Source organism: Pararge aegeria, chromosome 8 (assembly GCF_905163445.1).
Source record: "Pararge aegeria chromosome 8, ilParAegt1.1, whole genome shotgun sequence".
In the NCBI taxonomy this organism is placed as follows: domain Eukaryota; kingdom Metazoa; phylum Arthropoda; class Insecta; order Lepidoptera; family Nymphalidae; genus Pararge; species Pararge aegeria.
This window is the reverse complement of record NC_053187.1, coordinates 6733680-6752516: the sequence shown is the minus strand read 5'-3', so window position 1 is coordinate 6752516 and position 18837 is coordinate 6733680. Positions and strand designations below refer to the sequence as shown.

The following is an 18837-nucleotide window of genomic DNA, read 5'->3' as shown; positions in this document are numbered from 1 at the left end:
TACCTTTACCCTTAGTATACAAGATTTGCACGCTCAGATTCGAGAACTCGTTTTCAAGTATGGAAATACTCGATATTAGGTCCATTTAACTTTGACGATTCAGAGTTTGATATGCGAAAAGACTCCTCGATTGCGAGCGAGCAAAGTTTGTACGAAAACTATAATAGGTAGTTATCTAAGTATCTTATATGAAAATTAAAGCGCTCTACCCGCACCCATCTCCCTTATTAATTGCAAACCCTAAATTAAAATATTTCTTTGTACCATTTGCTATACTTACTTAGGCAAGACTAGCTGCTCTTCACGGCTTAACCCGCGTGATGCAGGTCTATCATTATTTCAGGATACCTATCTGAAATCTTATTATAACTGAAATTAAACATAGCCTATGTTCTCTATTTAAAATAGCGTATTCTTAGTATTATATTAATTAGATTTGTATTGGTCTCTCTTGGTTGTAACGCACGATTATGATCTTTAAGTCTCAAGTAATAAAGCAACAACAATTTGTTAACAGTCTTATGACGACACAAGACTATAAACATCTCTTTCCACCAATCTATAGCGTTTCTGATCACGTGACCTCGACTCTGAAAGAAGTACCTACTTTATTTTATGTAGCGTACCTACTATTGTTGTGGAAAATTACCTATGTAGATTTTAGGTGGGCGTTATAACACAAAACATATTATATAACACAATATTTTTTTAAACATTATTAAAAATGCTACCATGCTGCTATAATATAAATTATTTTCGGTGCTTATGTTATAATTATTTCGTTCGAAATTATTTTGGTTAGTGCAACACTTTTTCATGACGTTATTAATTATTAGTTATTACAGATGATAACAGTTTTGAGATTTATGGATGGCAGGATGCACGCAGTGTTTGTTGGCGCTGTCTATAGCATTACGAAACTGTTTATTAGCATATATTAACAACGATATAGAAAAATATATCAATCTTACTTGTCTTATCTTTCGCAGGAATTTTAACAAAGAAAAATTTAACTATAAGCGTTTAGCATTAAACAAAGGTGGAACGGGGAATATTAGGAGGAAGGACGTCGTAAAGCTTATGAAGGAGTTTCGGGCAGGAAAACAAAATGTGAGCGACCGATCCTTCGTCAAGGCCACATTCACACATGTTCATTCACAGTGGTCCCTTAATCTCAATTTACTGAGATGTACTGGAGAGCAGGCGTGACCGATACGCAGCCGACTTATTGTGGACGACACCCAACGATTCATATTACGGAACATAAAGTACCATGGTTTGCGAGGTACCTATATCTGGTTGAACTGATAAACAGAATTGTCCTTTAATAGTTTTCGATTCAGTCCATACCACATTCCAGGAGTCTCGAAGGTGAACCCGTATTTATTTACTGGTCTGTTGTGAAGGTCATCACAGACCAGTAAATAAATAGTTAGATATGTCATCGTAGAGCCATCGCACTTCAGAACAATTCCTCAGACATGAGACTATAATAAATATTTTAGCAGTTGACAATAACAGTAAAAAAAATTAGCACAACAGTATATTTATATATTCATAAAAAAATAATAGCAGTTATGCCCACCTATAACGTAGATTATATTCTCTATTCTCTTTGATGGTGTTATTGTAAATTGTTATTTGTTCATGGCGGATGGTGTATAGATTTAAAAAGTTGACATTTTGTTATTATTCATGTTAAGTAAAAACGGATAACTATTGGAAACCTACCCCTAGTAAAAAGTGATTTAATCTGTGTTTGTTGTAACTCTGAACCAAATATACAAACCTGTCACCCTGTGCCAATTATGTACCGGAAAAGTAAACTTCTGGAGAAAAACTAAGTCGAAACAAACCAAATACCATTATCATTTTTAAAAAAAACTTATTTTTATTCAATGTTATACTTGAGTCTTCAATCCTGTGCATCAATACGTTATGTTTATGTTCGGTGTTATGATTACACATTGATTTAAAATGTACTGTTTAAACGAAGAAAAATAAGTAAATAAATAATTTATAGAAGATAAGGCTGAAACAGTAAGTAAACCTGTTGATAAATAGTAAAACCATATCCAGTTTTTATAATATAGTTGTACTTCATGGAAAAATAACAATAAGTTTACATATCTCACTATCTTCAGGTTGAATAATGAGTTCTGCACTTAAAAGTGAAGGCGTATCTTCGCAAAACTCCAAATCAACTGCTCATGACCATGCAGAAGATAATGGAGTTGCCAGTCTGAAAAGGAAAAACTTTGTTAAAGCTTGTGAACTGGTGTCACAGAAAGCTTATTTGAATTATGCTGAACGCTTTCAATTGTTATATATGCCAGTGTGCATGGATAGAGATTCTTGCATACATGCTTCTACTAAGCCAGTAAGTATAATATATAACATATCCTCCCAGAAGATAAGCACTACCCAATCAATAGTGTTGCATAGTGTGATAGTAATTTTGTTTTTTTATCATATAATTTCTAAACCTGGCCATGCTTTGCTATGGCTCAGTGTCAATACAAATCCTAATGGAGATGTGGGATAAACAGAGGAGAAAACAAGGATCAAGCAGGTTTTATTTTAGTGGTAAAAATATTGTTCAATGTTTAAACCGCATAACTATTGATAAATTAACCTAAATTATATATGTTATGTCCACCGTTAGTTAGTAGTACCATATAGTACTGCTACTATTAGCACACTTTAGCAGTACTAAATATACTAACCTAAACATACCATAAATGAACCTAAATAAATTGATAAACACATTTTAATTATGAGATACATTATGCAATAACCAAATGTTTAATTAATATATGGACAATGTTAAAGCTTTCTCCTGCTTAATATAATGGTTTGATAATTGATGATAAATTAACATTTACCTGCAAATAGCAGTGTACACTGAGAATTACAGAGAGCTGTATGTTTATTATGATAAAATATTGGTTTCTGTTAATTGATCATAATCAAACTAGAAACATGTTCTCAATTTAGCTGGCTAACAAAACTAAACAAAATAAAATTTATTACACAATTCCAGGGTAAAATAACAGAGATTCCACTAAAAGTAACAAGGTTATTCAATATTGAAATGGAAGCAAGTAATTGGTGTGGAGCATTGGAAGTCTGTATAATGTCCATTACACCTATACAGTATCTATCTGATGTTGTGCTTAAAGAAATTGTGGAGATTATGCTGGTAAATGTATTTATTAAATCATAAGTTAATGCAGTAAAAATTGTTTGTAACAACATTGAAAGCATCATTATTCCGGCCAATACCCATATCATGCTAGCACAACATATCTTCTTCCAACTAAAGAGATGTTGTGGATTTGGAATAATTTTGTAAATATGGCCACCTGTGTGACGTCAACCCTTTTTGGGAATGTTTCTTTTGAAATGTAACTGCCTTTCAAAGTACATACGTACGTACTTACGAGTACTAGTCACCTTCTAGTCTCTAAATGCAACATATATTTCAAGATAATATTATTTTCCTTAAAGTGGGACCTAAATACATAAAAAGGGTCTAGGGATCAAGTACATTATTAACTTTAAAAAATATCCAATTAATATTTACCAAATCTTAATTGGATATTGCTAGACTGGCTTTTTCTTCGATTCCTATGTTTAAGTTAAATTAGGAATGTATCCTATTCGCAGAAAAGATTTTTCAAAAATCACCCAATTACAGGCTTGATTAAAACCAGTTTATAAAATTCAGTCATTCTAATCTATAAAATTCTCTGAAATACATAAGGAAGTGAGTTGCATGTAGCAAATCCAATATTGGGCTGCTTTTCCCTGCTGATTTGCCCACATATGAAACCCTTTTTTTGTATCTTATAGAAACATATTTTTTAAATAAGTACATAACTGATACATTGTACTAATTGATGTTGTTGCAAAAAATCCCACTGTACCAACTATTTTTACGTTATTATTATGTTTATCACAATAGTTTAATGGTATTGAACTCAGACAATCGTTCACATTTCAGTCCACTAATGAGTGACCAAGATTTTAGCCATAAGATTTCTAATCTTAGTCAAAGGAACTGCACAATCACATAAACCATAATCATGTAACTATGTTTTTTATTTATTTCATTGAATTGTAGGCAATCTAGGCGAGTTGTATTTAACCTGCAGTATTCCTGCTTATACAAAGTCATTAAAAAGAGGGGAAAAAAGACTATTTCCTAAATAAAAAAAGTTATAATCAAAAAATAAATATTTTGTATAACATTTTTAATTGGTGCCAAGTAAAACCCAAAAATTGCTAGATATTTCCTTCCTACTATTAATGTTGTAGCAAAAAGTATACAAAGTTTATCATAGCAGCAACTTAAAAATGTTCTAAAGAATATTTATGTATTTAATATATTACCAGTATTTACCTGTTACACAAGCTACGCTTACTTTGGGGCTAGATGGTGATGTGTTTGCCATAGTATATTTATTTATTTATTTATTTATTATTATCTTATCTTGCAATTTGAATTCTATTGTACATTAGTTTACATATGGATCATTTCTTAGCACTTTAGTACTTAATTTGATCATTTTTCTACATTAATGGCGAGGATTTTGTATGGTGAGCCAACCTAGAAAATTTTGTTATAAAAATAGTTATAGACGACAAGTTACTAACCACAAGGCTGCTTGGAAGCAGGCCACTCCGCTCTCATCTCACATAAAACTAAAAATTCTTAAGATTGTTAAATTATGTTGGAAAAGAGCAATGCTGAGTTCCTTGCTCTTCTCAGTGGAATCTGCCTTCCGAACCGGTGGTAGTCACTACAAACAGACTGACTTGACGTTTAAAAAGTGCTTATAAATAAGGCCTACTTAAAATAAATGAATTATGAATATTATATAGAACAATTTAGCTTCAATTAAAAGAGCACAAAGTACATTTAATTTTTTCAGAATGCACACGAAGATCTTTCTTCCGGATACACAATTTCACAAGTGTTAGACAAATGTGAACTAGTACTAGCATTGAATTTTAGTACACACTGCCCCTGTTTGAATACAAATATACGAAAAGTCTATACAAACTTTCTAACATCACCAATGGACAGTAAAGATAAAACATCTTCTAACAGGACACAGTTTGGAAGTGAAGAGGGCATTGTTAATTTTTGTCTAAATAGATTAGAGTATGAAATAAGTGCTGATAGTTCAGACGGTGGATTACTAGACAAAACTGCAGAAACGCCGGAAGAGTTAAGACAAACAATAAAAGGACTGTTTTATCAGAAGAAACAGTTCGAAATTTTTGAGATGCTAGATCGCACTGAGAGAATAAATAGACTAATGGCAGTACTGCATAGTATTGTTGAGCTTATACAATTCGATCTTGCTATTTGGCAATCAATTCTGTAAGTCTTAGATATACTTTAAACCTAGACTGGCAAAAACTGCAAAAGTTTAATTTTAGAATGAGTTAGTAATTCTTCCTATCAAAGAAAGAATGAAAAACTGTTCATATCATAAATATACTTTCTTATATTTCAGGAATTCAGACCACAAAAAACAATTGAGAGGAAATAAAATGCTTATGGCATATATTTTGGGACAAAATAACTGTTTAGTTACAGAAAACTGTTCTCGGATATTGAAAATATTCTCATACTTTATACACTTAGATTATCCCGAAGAACATATAAAAACTATGACCGTAAGTCTTAAATTATCAACATTAAATATTAAATCCTCAATACAATACCTAATTTAACTCCCTTGTCATCAAAAATTCCATACCAGTGTTTCAAACTTTTGTCTCGTTCAAACTCGTTGACGACCGAGTGGCGCAGTGAGCAGCGACCCTGCTTTCTGAGTCCAAGGTCGTGGGTTCGATTCCCACAACTGGAAAATGTTTTGTGTGATGAACATGAATGCTTCTTAGTGCCTGGGTATTTATCTGTATCTTATAAGTATTTATGTGTATTATATTCATAAAAAAAAATATTCATCAGCTATCTTAGCACCCATAACACAAGTTACGCTTACTTTGGGGCTAGATGGCGATATGTGTATTGTCGTAGTATATTTATTTATTTATTTATTTAAACGTAGGACAGATAGCTACTAAACTTAAACGACCATGCAAGCTAGAACTGACGCCACCAGGTTGACAGAAAACATCAGTAGTAGTAGAGTTTGTCCGGAGAAGTACTATGCCATGTTTTTTTTTATTCCACTATAGGTTAGCCTTTGACTGCAAACTCACCTGATAGCGGGCTAACCTGTTAGGAAGTATGGTAGTCATACCCCTAATTGATTTTTACGCAACACCGCACCGGAACACTAAATCGCTTAACGGCACGTGTTTGTTGGTACGGTGATAACTAACCACGGCCAAAACCTCCCACCAGACCAGTTCCTTTCATCAACTAACAAAAAAGTTCTAAATTCCTTAATTAAATTTATTAATTCAAAAAAAATTAAACTCTAATCGGTCGTTCTTGCTCGCTTCTGTTTTTTTCCTTTGTTATTTATAGTCTGTAACAGTACAAAACATACAGGTTTTGTACTGTTTTAGAATGTTTATATATTGTCTTGTGTAAGTGTTCGCTTTTCCCATCATGCACATCAAAACCACTCTGTCCGTGTTAATTTTTATAACCGGTCAATCAAACCATAATATACTGTGCTATTTTCAAGTCATTGGCAGTAATGGTCGCTATCCTAAAAGTGACCCGGTTGCCATAAACAACCTTGAAGTTGAAGTATATAATAGGTAGATACTTCCGAATATCATGGTTCAGTTTTTCAAAATTATTCATCATGCCTATTATATAGTTATTGCGAAGAAAATTCCACTTCAAATTTAATATTTATTTTCCATTTATGTGGGAAATTTTAACAATAAGGATAAATTTATAATTTCTGGTAACCATCATAATTCAGTAATTGTGGAATGCACTCCCATTGAACATAAGACAGTTGAAGTCATTGGGCATATTTAAAAATGCTATCAAGGCTCATTATCTCGCTCAGTAAAGACGACTATTATTATTTATTTATCTACTCAAACTCATATTTAAGTATTTATGGTATATTAAGATACGATAAGTACATTTATTTTTTATATTTATCAATAGTATTTTTTTATTTGTATAGTCTGGTTTACGTATTAGTATGTAGATATTCGTATGTATGTACTAAATAGTGACCCCACCTATTTGTTTTCTTTTTAGTTTTCCTAATCCTAAGGTTGCCTGGCAGAGATCGCTACTTAGCGATAAGGCCGCCTTTTGTATCCTGCTTCATGTGTTTGTTCTTTTTTTGTCTCGTTTTTCTGAGTGGTGTACAAATAAAGAGTATAAATAAATAAATTAATAAGTAAGTATTCTTATTGAACCCAGTTTATGACCAATTTTTTTTTATTCCAGCTTTGGCTTAATGCAGTTATGGAAGTATTTTTTATGGATCAACCAAACGCAAATATTAACTATCCAAGCATTGGCAGGTCTAGTATCGCAGTTATAAATGAATTCTATGACATTATCTCAGGTAATCTAAATAACTTAAATCTTTTAATAACTTAATACAAACTCTATTCCAGCACAGCTAGCTGACAAATCAGGAGGAGGCAATTATCACCCTGGGGAAAGGATAAAAATTTCTCTTGTCCCACAGCTTTATCAATTCTCAGAGCACTGGCCCACAAGTTTAAGTAATATCCAAAAAATATATGTGATGTGAATGATTTGCCTATAGTGTAAAATTGAAATCTTTAGGTCTTCAACTATGTGTCTTTTTATTGAAATATGAATTCAAAAAACTATGTGTGCTTACGTACACGCGTTAGAAGTTATACGTCTTTGGCGTAACAAGATGAAATCTTTTCAAAAATTTTATCTTTCGCCTTATTCTCCGTTTGTCGAAAAGACGACACAAACAACAGGAAAAAGGTTTTTAATAAATTAAAAGTTTTACTATAACGCATCATTATTTAGTTAAATAAAGATTATTTAAATATCACAAAGAAAATATTTGTGCATTGACTCATTATCGGACAACTAAGTTTCACTCAACATTAAAATTTAAGATTTTTGTTCAATTGAATCAATGAAATCATCGGAATGAGCCTGCAGACTTTGACAATTGAAAGTGAACAAACCTTATTGGGTAACTTCTGAGTGTCGGTTTTCTGTGACGGTGTGCGCGCGCATCCTAAAAATGTACTCTCATCATTTTTCCCTATCACGCCAAAAGAAGTATAACTTCAAAATAACAATTTTAATGTACACATATTCCTTTTTTTTAATATTATTTTAATTCGCTTTGTGAGCGGTTGGTTGTGAAAGATTGCGTGCCCCAAATTGCCTGGAACGAACTCATCAAGCAAGCGCAGCGAACAAGCCAACAGGGCACAGTTCTCCCTCTTGGAATGAGAAGTGTTTTGCCCACCACTTGACTTGACAACATTATGGAGAACTCCCAGGCATGCAGGCTTCCTCACGATGTTTTCATTCGCCGTTTATGTATGTGATATATAAATGCTTAAAGAGGTGTTGCTGGGGTTCGTACTCGGTCCTCCCGAAAGGGAAGCCAAAGCCTTGCCCACTAGGATATCAATTCAATTCATTTCTAAAATTCTTTATCTATTTCTAATCTTCGTTCATAAATATAATATATTTACATAATTGTACATCAAGTGAGTCGCTGGGGACATCAAGCCCGTCACTGGGAGCCGCTGGAGGCAAGCGGCCCAGCACCTATTGCACAGCACATATTGTGGAACTCTACAAAAGACCTATGTCTAGCAGTGGACTTCGATTGGTTGACATGGTGATCATGATGACATAATTGTAAGGGGATGGTGATAACTACGTTAGCCTAATTAAGCCTAAGCCCACAACGAACTTAGCCGTGTATTTTTTTTTGCTATCACCATCTCACAATCAATTAGTATTAAGCCATAGAGTTAGAGCAATTCATACCCAAGCTTTTTCATTGTTTAAGTAATCCTTAATATTATAATAGGATTTTTCTGTAAGCCTACGTTTTATACGTTGAACTTAATAAACATGTCAAAGATTTCATTCGGTAATTTGTTATAAAAGAAGATATCACCACTTCTGTCCTATAACATGGCAATGAAAATAACATTAAAGCCATAAGTACCCCTATAATTGAATGTTACTTGACATCATACCGTAACGACCGCTGAGGCCTACAACCAAGCAAAAATTTTATGTTTTTTTTTTTCAGATCTACCACCAAAATCAATTATCAAAATACTGGAAAGAATAAAACCAGCGCATATAAGACACCAAATAAGTCATCACCATTCAAATAATTTGTTATCATCTGACGAAAAAGAGACCTTAAGGATTTTAATTGACTTTGTAAAAAATACCAAATGGAAAGACCTCCCTACAAATGAAAGTAATTTGGTAATGCTTAAGAAATTAAACGTAAAAAGGGTAAAGCCAAATAAACTTTTACAACATCTTTCGCAGATTTGCAACAATCCACCAAAAAATTTAAGTCATACTAACAATGTAACCTATCCAAAATTCCATCCCTGTCCTACCGCTGAAGATTGTGAGATAGACCAAAACTTGATAATTAGTACATTGTATATCACATTACAATCTTACTTAGAGGCATATGGAATTCAAATATTTCAAGAAACATTGCAAAAACTAAACGAAGATTTAACTTTAGGAAATACATCGGAAGACGTGTTAGTTACGAGCTCACTTGATTCAAGGTCATGTTACGCTGTATCGGATACATTTGTGAAGATGTACAGACAAATTTATGAAATGTTAAAAGAATTAATATGGACGATAAATGAAATGGAGTCGAGATACAAATCTCAAGAAATACTAAGAGTTTTAAAAAGTTTATTTGATTGGAATGTCACAAATTAGAAATACGGATAACAAAATACAAATTAGGATACGTTTGCAACGTCCCATTTATGAGGCTCGAGCCAATGGCGCAGCTGAAACGCTTTCGTAAGGACGTAGATGCGGCGCTTGCGTTTGAGACTGGGACCTTGCTCATCAGATACGTCGTATTTTCCATGTATCTGGTGACACAAGAGTATGCACTTATTAAATTTTAAATTCATAGCATTAGTCATGCAATCAAGAAGGAAATTAGTGGGGGAACAGCGTCTTTTACTAGTTTTTTTCCCTTATTTTTGTCAATGGGCTAACCTAATAATAATTAGTTTTTTTATTCTTAATCTTATTCTAATATATAAAGCTGAAGAGTTTGGTTGTTTGTTTACTTGAACGCGATGATGGTCCTATTTGAAAAAATATTTCTGTGTTGGATAGCCCATTTGTCGAGAAAGTATATATAATCACTCTAGACCAAAAGTAGCATAGTACCAATGAAGAATGTTTCAAAATCAGTATTTTTACTTTTGGGACTTCTGCTACGTGCGCTGCGTAAACTGTTACGGTTTCGATAAAACCATGTATGACAAAGTTTTTCACCTTTAAAAGTTCCAAAAAAAAGTCAGCGACAGCTTATTTCGAAAGGTTGACTTTTACGCGGACAAAGTCTGCGATATTTGCAATTGTGAAAAAAAATTGGTTGGTTGTTGATAATTTTATGTAATAACGTGCTTCCGGGTAGAAGAGAGAAACATGCGTCACAAGCCGATGGCGCCTCTCTATCGCTTGTTCCGCGATCTGCTCATAAGACGTTATCACGTAAATAAGTTGATTTTGTATTCAAATGTAGCCACAATATATTTCGCTATTATAACATGTTATCAGATTTATAGTTTATTTTATACGCCCAATGTAAATAAATAAAGTTTTTATTATTATAAAATCAGGTTTTCTTATAGAATTGGGTCTGTTTATCCATGAAACTAACAGATCCAATTCTGATCAATGCATTTTTTTTTGGAGGTCGTTGTGATTGATTGTGAACACAAAAGTCAAATTTTGTTATTTTAATATAGTGTACATTATTCTACTAGTCAAGCCCTTTTATTTGATACCCATTTTGAGCGGCGGCGGCGACGGTCTTCTTGGATAGTTTTCTCATCAAACGCAGTGGGGAACAGTTCCGACTAATTCATATTTCAAACAACAAAAAAAAGTCAAGATTATTTCATCCATTCGGGAAATAGAAGACACGTCCCGTTATTGAAATCATTGTAAAAATTCGTTGATATTTGGTTGTATTGTCATTTCAATTTCATCCTAATTTTTTGTAGATGTGGATGAATATTATTGGAGGTAGAGGAGCAGAACCCCTCAGCTATTGACTAGTAGCAAACCCCATACTTGCTGAACGTATAAAAGGGCTTCAAGAAACATCACTAGGACACAATAATTCTTATTAGTGGTATGAGCTAAGACTGAAAGATGCTACATTATCAGAAATACACTACATAAATACTATGTTCTACAAAAATGTTGATCATTAGTCAATCCAAAAAAAAAGTCTGTAGAGCCTATCTAATATGATTTTAATTTAGATAATAATAAAAAAGTTAAAGTGATGTTTTCTAGCAGTCAGTCACTATTTCATTTGACACCAAATTTAGCTAGTCAGTGGAAATTTGCCACTAAATAACCTGTTAAATGCCTATTTGCATTTTCTGAGTTCATTTCATCATTGTCTTTGGTTTGCAGGTAAAATTACACAAGGTAATGGTTAGGGCATCACCATAATGTGGTTACCTTATTTGATGGTGGATAGTTACCTTTAAATATGGTAACTTTTCAGTAGCCAGCTCTAAATGTTGTGTCTATTGGGAAATAAAATCAGCCTGCAGGTCTACTGGTAGGTTTATGAGTATGGTCTATGGTTCTAGAAATTCAATATTATAATAATTTAGATCTTTATATGATGTGTGTGAAGACTGAAACTGTGTTGAAAAAGATGCTCTATCAATGATCACCGATGGCATCAGGATCATAGATCAAACCACTACATCAGGGTTGACACACATTTCAATTTACTACTTAGGTACAACAAAGACAGTTGCAGCTGTAAGGCGTAGTTTAAAAAATTTTATGACTTGTGTCATACCTACTTTTGAGTGATCAGAAGGTAGAAAACTTAGTGTAAGAAATGTTAATTCATATATCAAAAGACATTTTAATTTGTATTTTATTTTTTTCAAATGCATCACAACAGCAAGAATGTTAGAGGTTACAAACTCAAATTTAGATAAGGTAAAATATAATTTCTACTTTTAAACGTTGGTCTTTGAAGTACTCCAACTAGATACTGCCTCTACCATCCTTGAACACCTTGACCTATTGCAACTATGCTAATAAGTCTTTCCCGTTGAATTAGCTTATTCAATAAAGGAAAAATTTAAGAAAAGGTTAATTTGTGAATTTAATTAAAGCTTTGGCAAATATATTTTTTAGTTGGTTACGCTAATTTGGTGGTAAAGGCTTGATGTTATGAACATAGCTTTAGAAGTAGTAGTATATTATATCTATGAACTGTCTTATCTATATTATATATTAAATACTGACTTCAGTTTAACTAATAAGGTGGTATATAGTTGGAGCAAAGACCAATAATGAATCTAAGTTCATACTGTAAATTATAACCACTTTTAATTTAATATTTGGGTAAGAAATGACCTCTTGCTTTTTTCGACCTTTTAGCTTTCTCTAAATCAACATCAGGATACTCAGCTTGTAGCTTTTCCAAGTCCATATCCGGAAAGCGCTTCAAAAGATGTTGGACTTGATTAAAATTCCTATTCCGCTCTTTCCTTTTAATGTTATATAACTTTTCTTGATATAATCTGTAGAACTTTTTTACTGATAAACTGTTAATATATCCATGTTCCATGTATGATTTTACCCAACGCGAATTCATAAATTTTGGTAGGAAGTGTTCTTGCTTATGGTACTTCTCTGGTAAGCCAAAGAGGTTAACTACATCTACAACAGGACGTTCCCCTGTTTCACCAGTTTCCAACCTGTAATATGCAGTGTTACGTTCTCTGATAACAGTCTCTATATTATTCATTGATTCTTCAACCTTGTCAATCCTTTCTGGGTTAGGGAAAAGGCGCACTTTCTCATTACATTCATGTTCCATAGTAAAAAGCATATTTCTTTCTTTTAGTAAAACATACCATAATTTGTGTAAATCTGTATTTGATTTTATTCTCAGCTCATCTAAACGCCATGCTCTGCCAACACGTATATTTGTTTCGTTCCAGTTCTTTTTACTATCGAAGAAATCCATTAAATCATATTGTTTAATTGTTGTATGAATACATTTAATATTATCTTGTATTGATGTTTGGCAGAGCTTTATGGAATTGGTTGAGCGGTAACATAATGCCACTGCATTACGTGTAATATTTTTAATAACAAAATTCATTTTTGTTCAAAAATGCTTTGCTATTGTTTTCACGTCTTCCAAATACCACAGCGGCCACATTGACATTGAGTGATGTAGTGCACCGTAGACAGAGAAGTAAACTTTACTTCTCTGTCTACGTAGTGCACACTGCACAGATCAGTAATTATTTATATACATCTCTCAGACCAAAAGTTAGTTATTTGACATTTGTGACCATAAACCAACTAAATCGATGTACATAATTATAAAGCCCGCGAGGGTCCGCGAGGTATTTATCTATCATAGTCGCAATAGCAGCATTTGTGTTCTAAAATATTAATAGATCGCCGGTAGAAACTGAAGAGCGCTAAATAAGTATCACAGTATAAATAGTTTTATCATCAAGGGTATTATATAGATGTAAAAAATATATACCTATTCATTCCAATTGGACAGTATTAAATGTAGAAGTTTTCGTGAGTTTAGAAATGTAAGGAATATACTAAAAATTCTTTTTAAAGATACACTTAATTGAAATAGTTCATTTTACATTTTTGATTACAAGAACACACAATTTAAAATACCATATAAAAACAAAACTAAACTCGGACGAAGTCGCGGGCAACAGCTAGTTATATACATAGTATACATATTATAAATGCTCATAGCAAGCGTTCACTGACGATGATATGAGTCCCAAAAATGCAAAACGTGCACAGCGTTACTGAGTTACACGGGTGGTAAATATACGTCTATAAGTAGCGAAAATACGGTTCATTAGATTCATACAGCCCACTGGCACACAAGTTGAATAAATGGTCAATAGAATGGAATAATAGATGCACAGCAGAAGCAGTAAAACAATCCTAATGGCACCCTTCGGATACGGAATTGAAAAAAAATATATCATCGTGGCATGCTCTTTTACATGTGTATTATGCACCATTGTCAATAGCTTGTCTTTCAATGTCGATCATATAGTCTGTGCTGTGCTCATGCTGTGTATCTCATGTTTACTTGTCTATGCGCTGAAGTTGTACGACAGTTGAGTTGAGTGTTGACTGAAAAGCGAAAAGTAAACTAAAAATTTGTACATTGTGAATAAATAGTGTTGTGATTGTGTTTATTTTTGATCGGCATTTGACTGGGTTAAATTACAATGACTGAACATTATTATTGAATTATTGTATAAAGAGCATTTTGTAAACTATGTCGTGAAATACAGACTTGTCAGTACAGTGCGATATTTTCAAAACAGAAACACTTAAACAATTTTCTTGGGAGCTTCTTTGAGCAGTTTTAAGGTAACCCAAACGTAATATATATAATATAGAATACTGTTTAGGTTATAATGATTGTTGAGAGTATCTTGATCCATGTAATACCATTCGCCATAACAACTAAGTAGGAAAGTTTAAAGTTATAAACCACATGAATTCTAGCATTTAAACGTAGAGCAAATTTATGTTTATCAACAAACATATGCAAGCGCAAAGCACTTAAATAATTAAAGCTAACTGTTTTTTTTAGTGCTTGTTAAACTAAAACCACAACGTTTGTTAAAATCCTGGATAAGGCATGAAACTTGAGAATTAGGGTTATACCAGCCTTTGTTAGGCAAACAGAGTTGTCCATTGACATGCCTTGGACACCTCGCTGTTCTTCGTGATCCATGAACCTGCATCGAAGCAGACCAAAGAGTTATATATGGGAGTTCTGTGACAAGCAATGATATATTGATATTATGAGTGTTTTGCAGCATTGTGATTTATTTTGAGCATAATTTTATATTGTTAGTTTGATTGTGGATGTAAGGATGAGGAAATAATATTGTATGTCTGTTTCCTAATGTTATACATAGGTTGTTATAAAATTTACTCATATGCACATGAGTAAATTTTATTGAATTATTAACTGTGCTAGTGGCTGCACTCATATTATCTTAGCATGTTGCTGTGCCATTAATATTATTTTTATTTATGTATTTAAATTTATTTTGTTTCCATCCTACAGGATGCAATCTATCTCTTCTTAATTACATTAAGATTGGCTCAACGGTTGAACCAAAACTTATACTACAAAGTAAATTTGATCATGAATCTCATGGAAACTCTATGATTACACTGGATAAAAAGTATCCAATCGTCTTTCCCTAGGAAGCAAGCTATCTCAGGGCTAAATTTAACTAAGACTTAGTGAAATAACTGCACCAAGCAGCCATTTAACAAAGTTGAGTTCAACATTGGTAACAAATAATTAATCAAACAAACAAATTAACAGACAACCTATCACATATAAAAAGATGCTGTATAGGTATATGGACAAACAACACAGATTCTTGAGAAATTGATTTGAAGATGGTTTGAACTTACAACGGGCTTGTAGCTCTATTGCAAATGATGATTTGAAAAATGCCACTATAATTTTTTCAGTAGGATTCAGTATTAACTTACATTAGTGGCCTTTTTTTAAACCATATATTTGTCTAAGGTTCTATAGGACTATTAGTAGTTATGAAAGTTTTTGACTGAAACACTAATATTTGAATTTTGAATAAACAAAGCATTAACCTTAATATCCATCCATTAATATTCCATTATCATATCACTAATCTTATTTGTGTGCACTATACAAAAAATATCTTATAAAGTATAATCAAAATGTGTCCAGCTATCGGAGGGAGGCTGATGATGATGCCACATCCATTGTCCATACCTATTGCAGTGAATTTTCCAACATTAACAGTGTATACATGTGCACTAATACCGCAATGTTGCGGACTGAAGTAAGAATCCTTTCTAATATAACAATAGAAAACAGAAGTGCATCTATCTTTAATGTAGTCTATACAAGGTCCAATCGTTTGCTTGACAATCCGTTGCATGGGTCTACAGTGCAGCACAGCCACACAGGCGATTTTGGAGATCACATGCAATCTGGAGCGTTTCCACCTGCTAGTATACTCGCCTGAGTCTTGCATTAGTTTCGTGCTAAACCGTTTACATAACATTCAATATTCCGTTAACATATCGAACGTGTTACATAGTTCAAGCTATTTGCACCAGTTACTGATTTGAAGTACTGGCCCAAGTTACTTACACGAGCCACACGCTACCTGCACGTGCCTCTTGTACAAGTTACTGGTACATGTGACATACGTAGTGCACTAGTTACTGGGACATTCTATGTTTGCAAGTTCTATCCCAATGCAAACGTGTCTAACGTGGCAGTTTTAGATCGATAAACCGCTGCGAATTGCTTGCAATCGATCGCTGAAACGGATTGCCCGTGTATAGGGCCACTTATACCTCCTATTTCGCTTTTATGGCGCATTCCTTCGGCTATTTCAAAATATTTGAGTAAGTAGGTTGTGTATTTATATAATGGTAAGAAGTAAATGTTTTATTTTATACATGCAAGTACCTAACTATGAACTACACAGTTCTCACAATCCATTTAAGTACGAATGCTGAAGTCATAATAGCAGCCGCCTATGGTGCTTTTTGATTTATATATGGGCATCTACAGTGCCTTATATGAACGTGGCTCACCTTAAAGTAGGTATATGCTTATTACTTGCTATGTTTTTGACAAAACCCGATTCCGCTGTTTGCTAAATCCTCGATGATAAGTGGTGCCACTGCCGCGTGCTCGCCGTCATTGTTGTTTTAATTGTTCATGGAACGCTCGCTTTATTCTGGGGAGGTCACACGTTATCTAAAACAGCTGTCGGGCGCACACGGCCTACAATGGACTCGTTTGTATCCGCGCCGTGTAATATTGTTTGTAATTTAAATCAGCCATGTTGGCAAGAGTGCCGCTGGCTTTATATACCAGCTATTCGAGGTGTATTGTTGCGTTGATTAGATCAGGGAAGCTTTGTTTTTAGAGATTGGGTGAGTATATTCACAGCCACACTGTCGTTGGCATGCGATCTCGTACAGCAGATTGTAAGCGCGCACTATCTTTCGCTGTTGTATTTGTATATAAAAAACCCCAACTAAATTCATTCATGCGGAAATAAGGTGGCTAGACTATTTATTTATTTAATAGGAAGCCAACGTTCTAAACAATGCCTTATATCTAGTATCAATATAATAATCCCTACTTCCTATATTATAAATGTGAATGTAAGTTTGTTTGTTACGCTTTCACACAAAAACTACTTAACCGATCCTCATGAATCTTTGTAGACATATTCTTGGAAGTGTTAGAAGTAATATAGGATATTTTTTATCCCGACATTAAGCTCGATTCCTTAGGGAAAGGGGATGAAAGTGTTTGACGATTTTAAACCATAACTCCGACAAATTATAACCCATTTAAATAACTATTTTTGTACTATAGAGAGTGTGTGTACGATAAAATGTGTTTAATTTTGCCCAAACTTTGTGTAGATCTGATGAATGTGGTTGGAGATAGAGGAAAGAACTCCTCAGCGGACAGCAGCAAACCCCTCATTTAAGGCATAGCGATGCTGAATACTTTAAATTTTTTTAGAACTACAACTAAATTGAATGCCACTTCAAAAACAAAATCAAACGTAGACGAAGTCGCGGGCAATAGCTAGTAATATTATAACTTATACACTGTATACCCCACTTACAGGCTAACTCAGCATACATTATTAAATTAAGAGGGACTTTAACAATAAAAGACAAAAAATAAAAACTACAATAAAAATAAAATAAAAGAGAATTACGCAAAAAACCATTTTTATTATTTTGCACTTCAAACACAGTGCGGAATTAAGGAAAATACCTAAATCCGCTTTTTTAAATGCACAATAATTGTAGGCTAAGACAATTCTATATATCGGAGCGGATTTGCCTAGATTAGTTTTTGTGAATCTAGGCCTAAAAGTTTGCTTATTCTTAATATAAGATCTCGAGTTATACTTAGGTAAACAGTTCGCTAAACTTGAACAATAATTTAATAATTTTATCTTGTCCTTGCGATTCAAGAGTGAAAGAGCTTTATAAATATTTATAATAATTCCCTCTTTCGTCATCGACCTCACTTCAAATAAATAGGGCTACGTTCCCATGGTATTTTTTCCTTCCAACTTTTTTTTAGTCCACTAATAGTTAGCCCTCGACTGCAATCTCAGCATTGGTAAGCGACGATGTAGTCTTAAGATAGTAGCGGGTTAACCTGTTAGGGAATATGGTAGTCACATCTTTAATCGGTTTCTACGCGACATCGCACCGGAACACTAAATCGCTTAGCGGAACGTCTTTGTTGGTAGGCTATTAACTAGCCACGGCAAAAGGATACCACCAGACCAGACCAGAAAAAAATCAGAAATTATAAATTCCCAAATTGCTCCTGCCTGGAATCGAACCCTGGACCTCCTACATTCACAGCGCTCACCGTTGCGCCAAAGAGGTCGTCAAAACTGCCTGTTACCAAGAGTTTCTCCTGGTTGTCTGGGTTTCTGCGGGCATCGTAGCCATGTGATCGATAGCCTTATGAAATTGGAAATTTTCAGTTGCTCTATGGACTGCGTTGACTCTAAAAG

At 33.6% G+C, this 18837-nt stretch overlaps 2 protein-coding genes across 5 annotated transcripts; one reads left to right on the top strand and one right to left on the bottom strand.

The window, feature by feature from the left end:
* The first annotated feature begins 1578 nt into the window (after positions 1-1578).
* On the top strand, positions 1579-11248 carry LOC120625792. Of its 4 annotated transcripts, none has more exons than XM_039893002.1 (7): positions 1579-1697; positions 2145-2380; positions 3044-3202; positions 4938-5392; positions 5529-5691; positions 7409-7529; positions 9234-11248. In XM_039893002.1, exons 2-7 carry the CDS (start codon positions 2153-2155, stop codon positions 9899-9901), a joined length of 1794 nt encoding a protein of 597 aa, XP_039748936.1. In that variant the 5' UTR covers positions 1579-1697; positions 2145-2152; the 3' UTR covers positions 9902-11248. The 4 variants fall into 4 exon arrangements, with proteins under 4 accessions (XP_039748936.1, XP_039748934.1, XP_039748933.1 ...); XM_039893000.1 differs by having other exon boundaries at positions 1579-1844; XM_039892999.1 differs by having other exon boundaries at positions 1579-2063.
* An 841-nt stretch (positions 11249-12089) lies between these two features.
* On the bottom strand, positions 12090-13432 carry LOC120626062 (39S ribosomal protein L47, mitochondrial). The gene has a single exon (XM_039893347.1). It carries the CDS (start codon positions 13353-13355, stop codon positions 12579-12581), a length of 777 nt encoding a protein of 258 aa, XP_039749281.1. The 5' UTR covers positions 13356-13432; the 3' UTR covers positions 12090-12578.
* Between the last annotated feature and the right edge of the window lie 5405 nt (positions 13433-18837).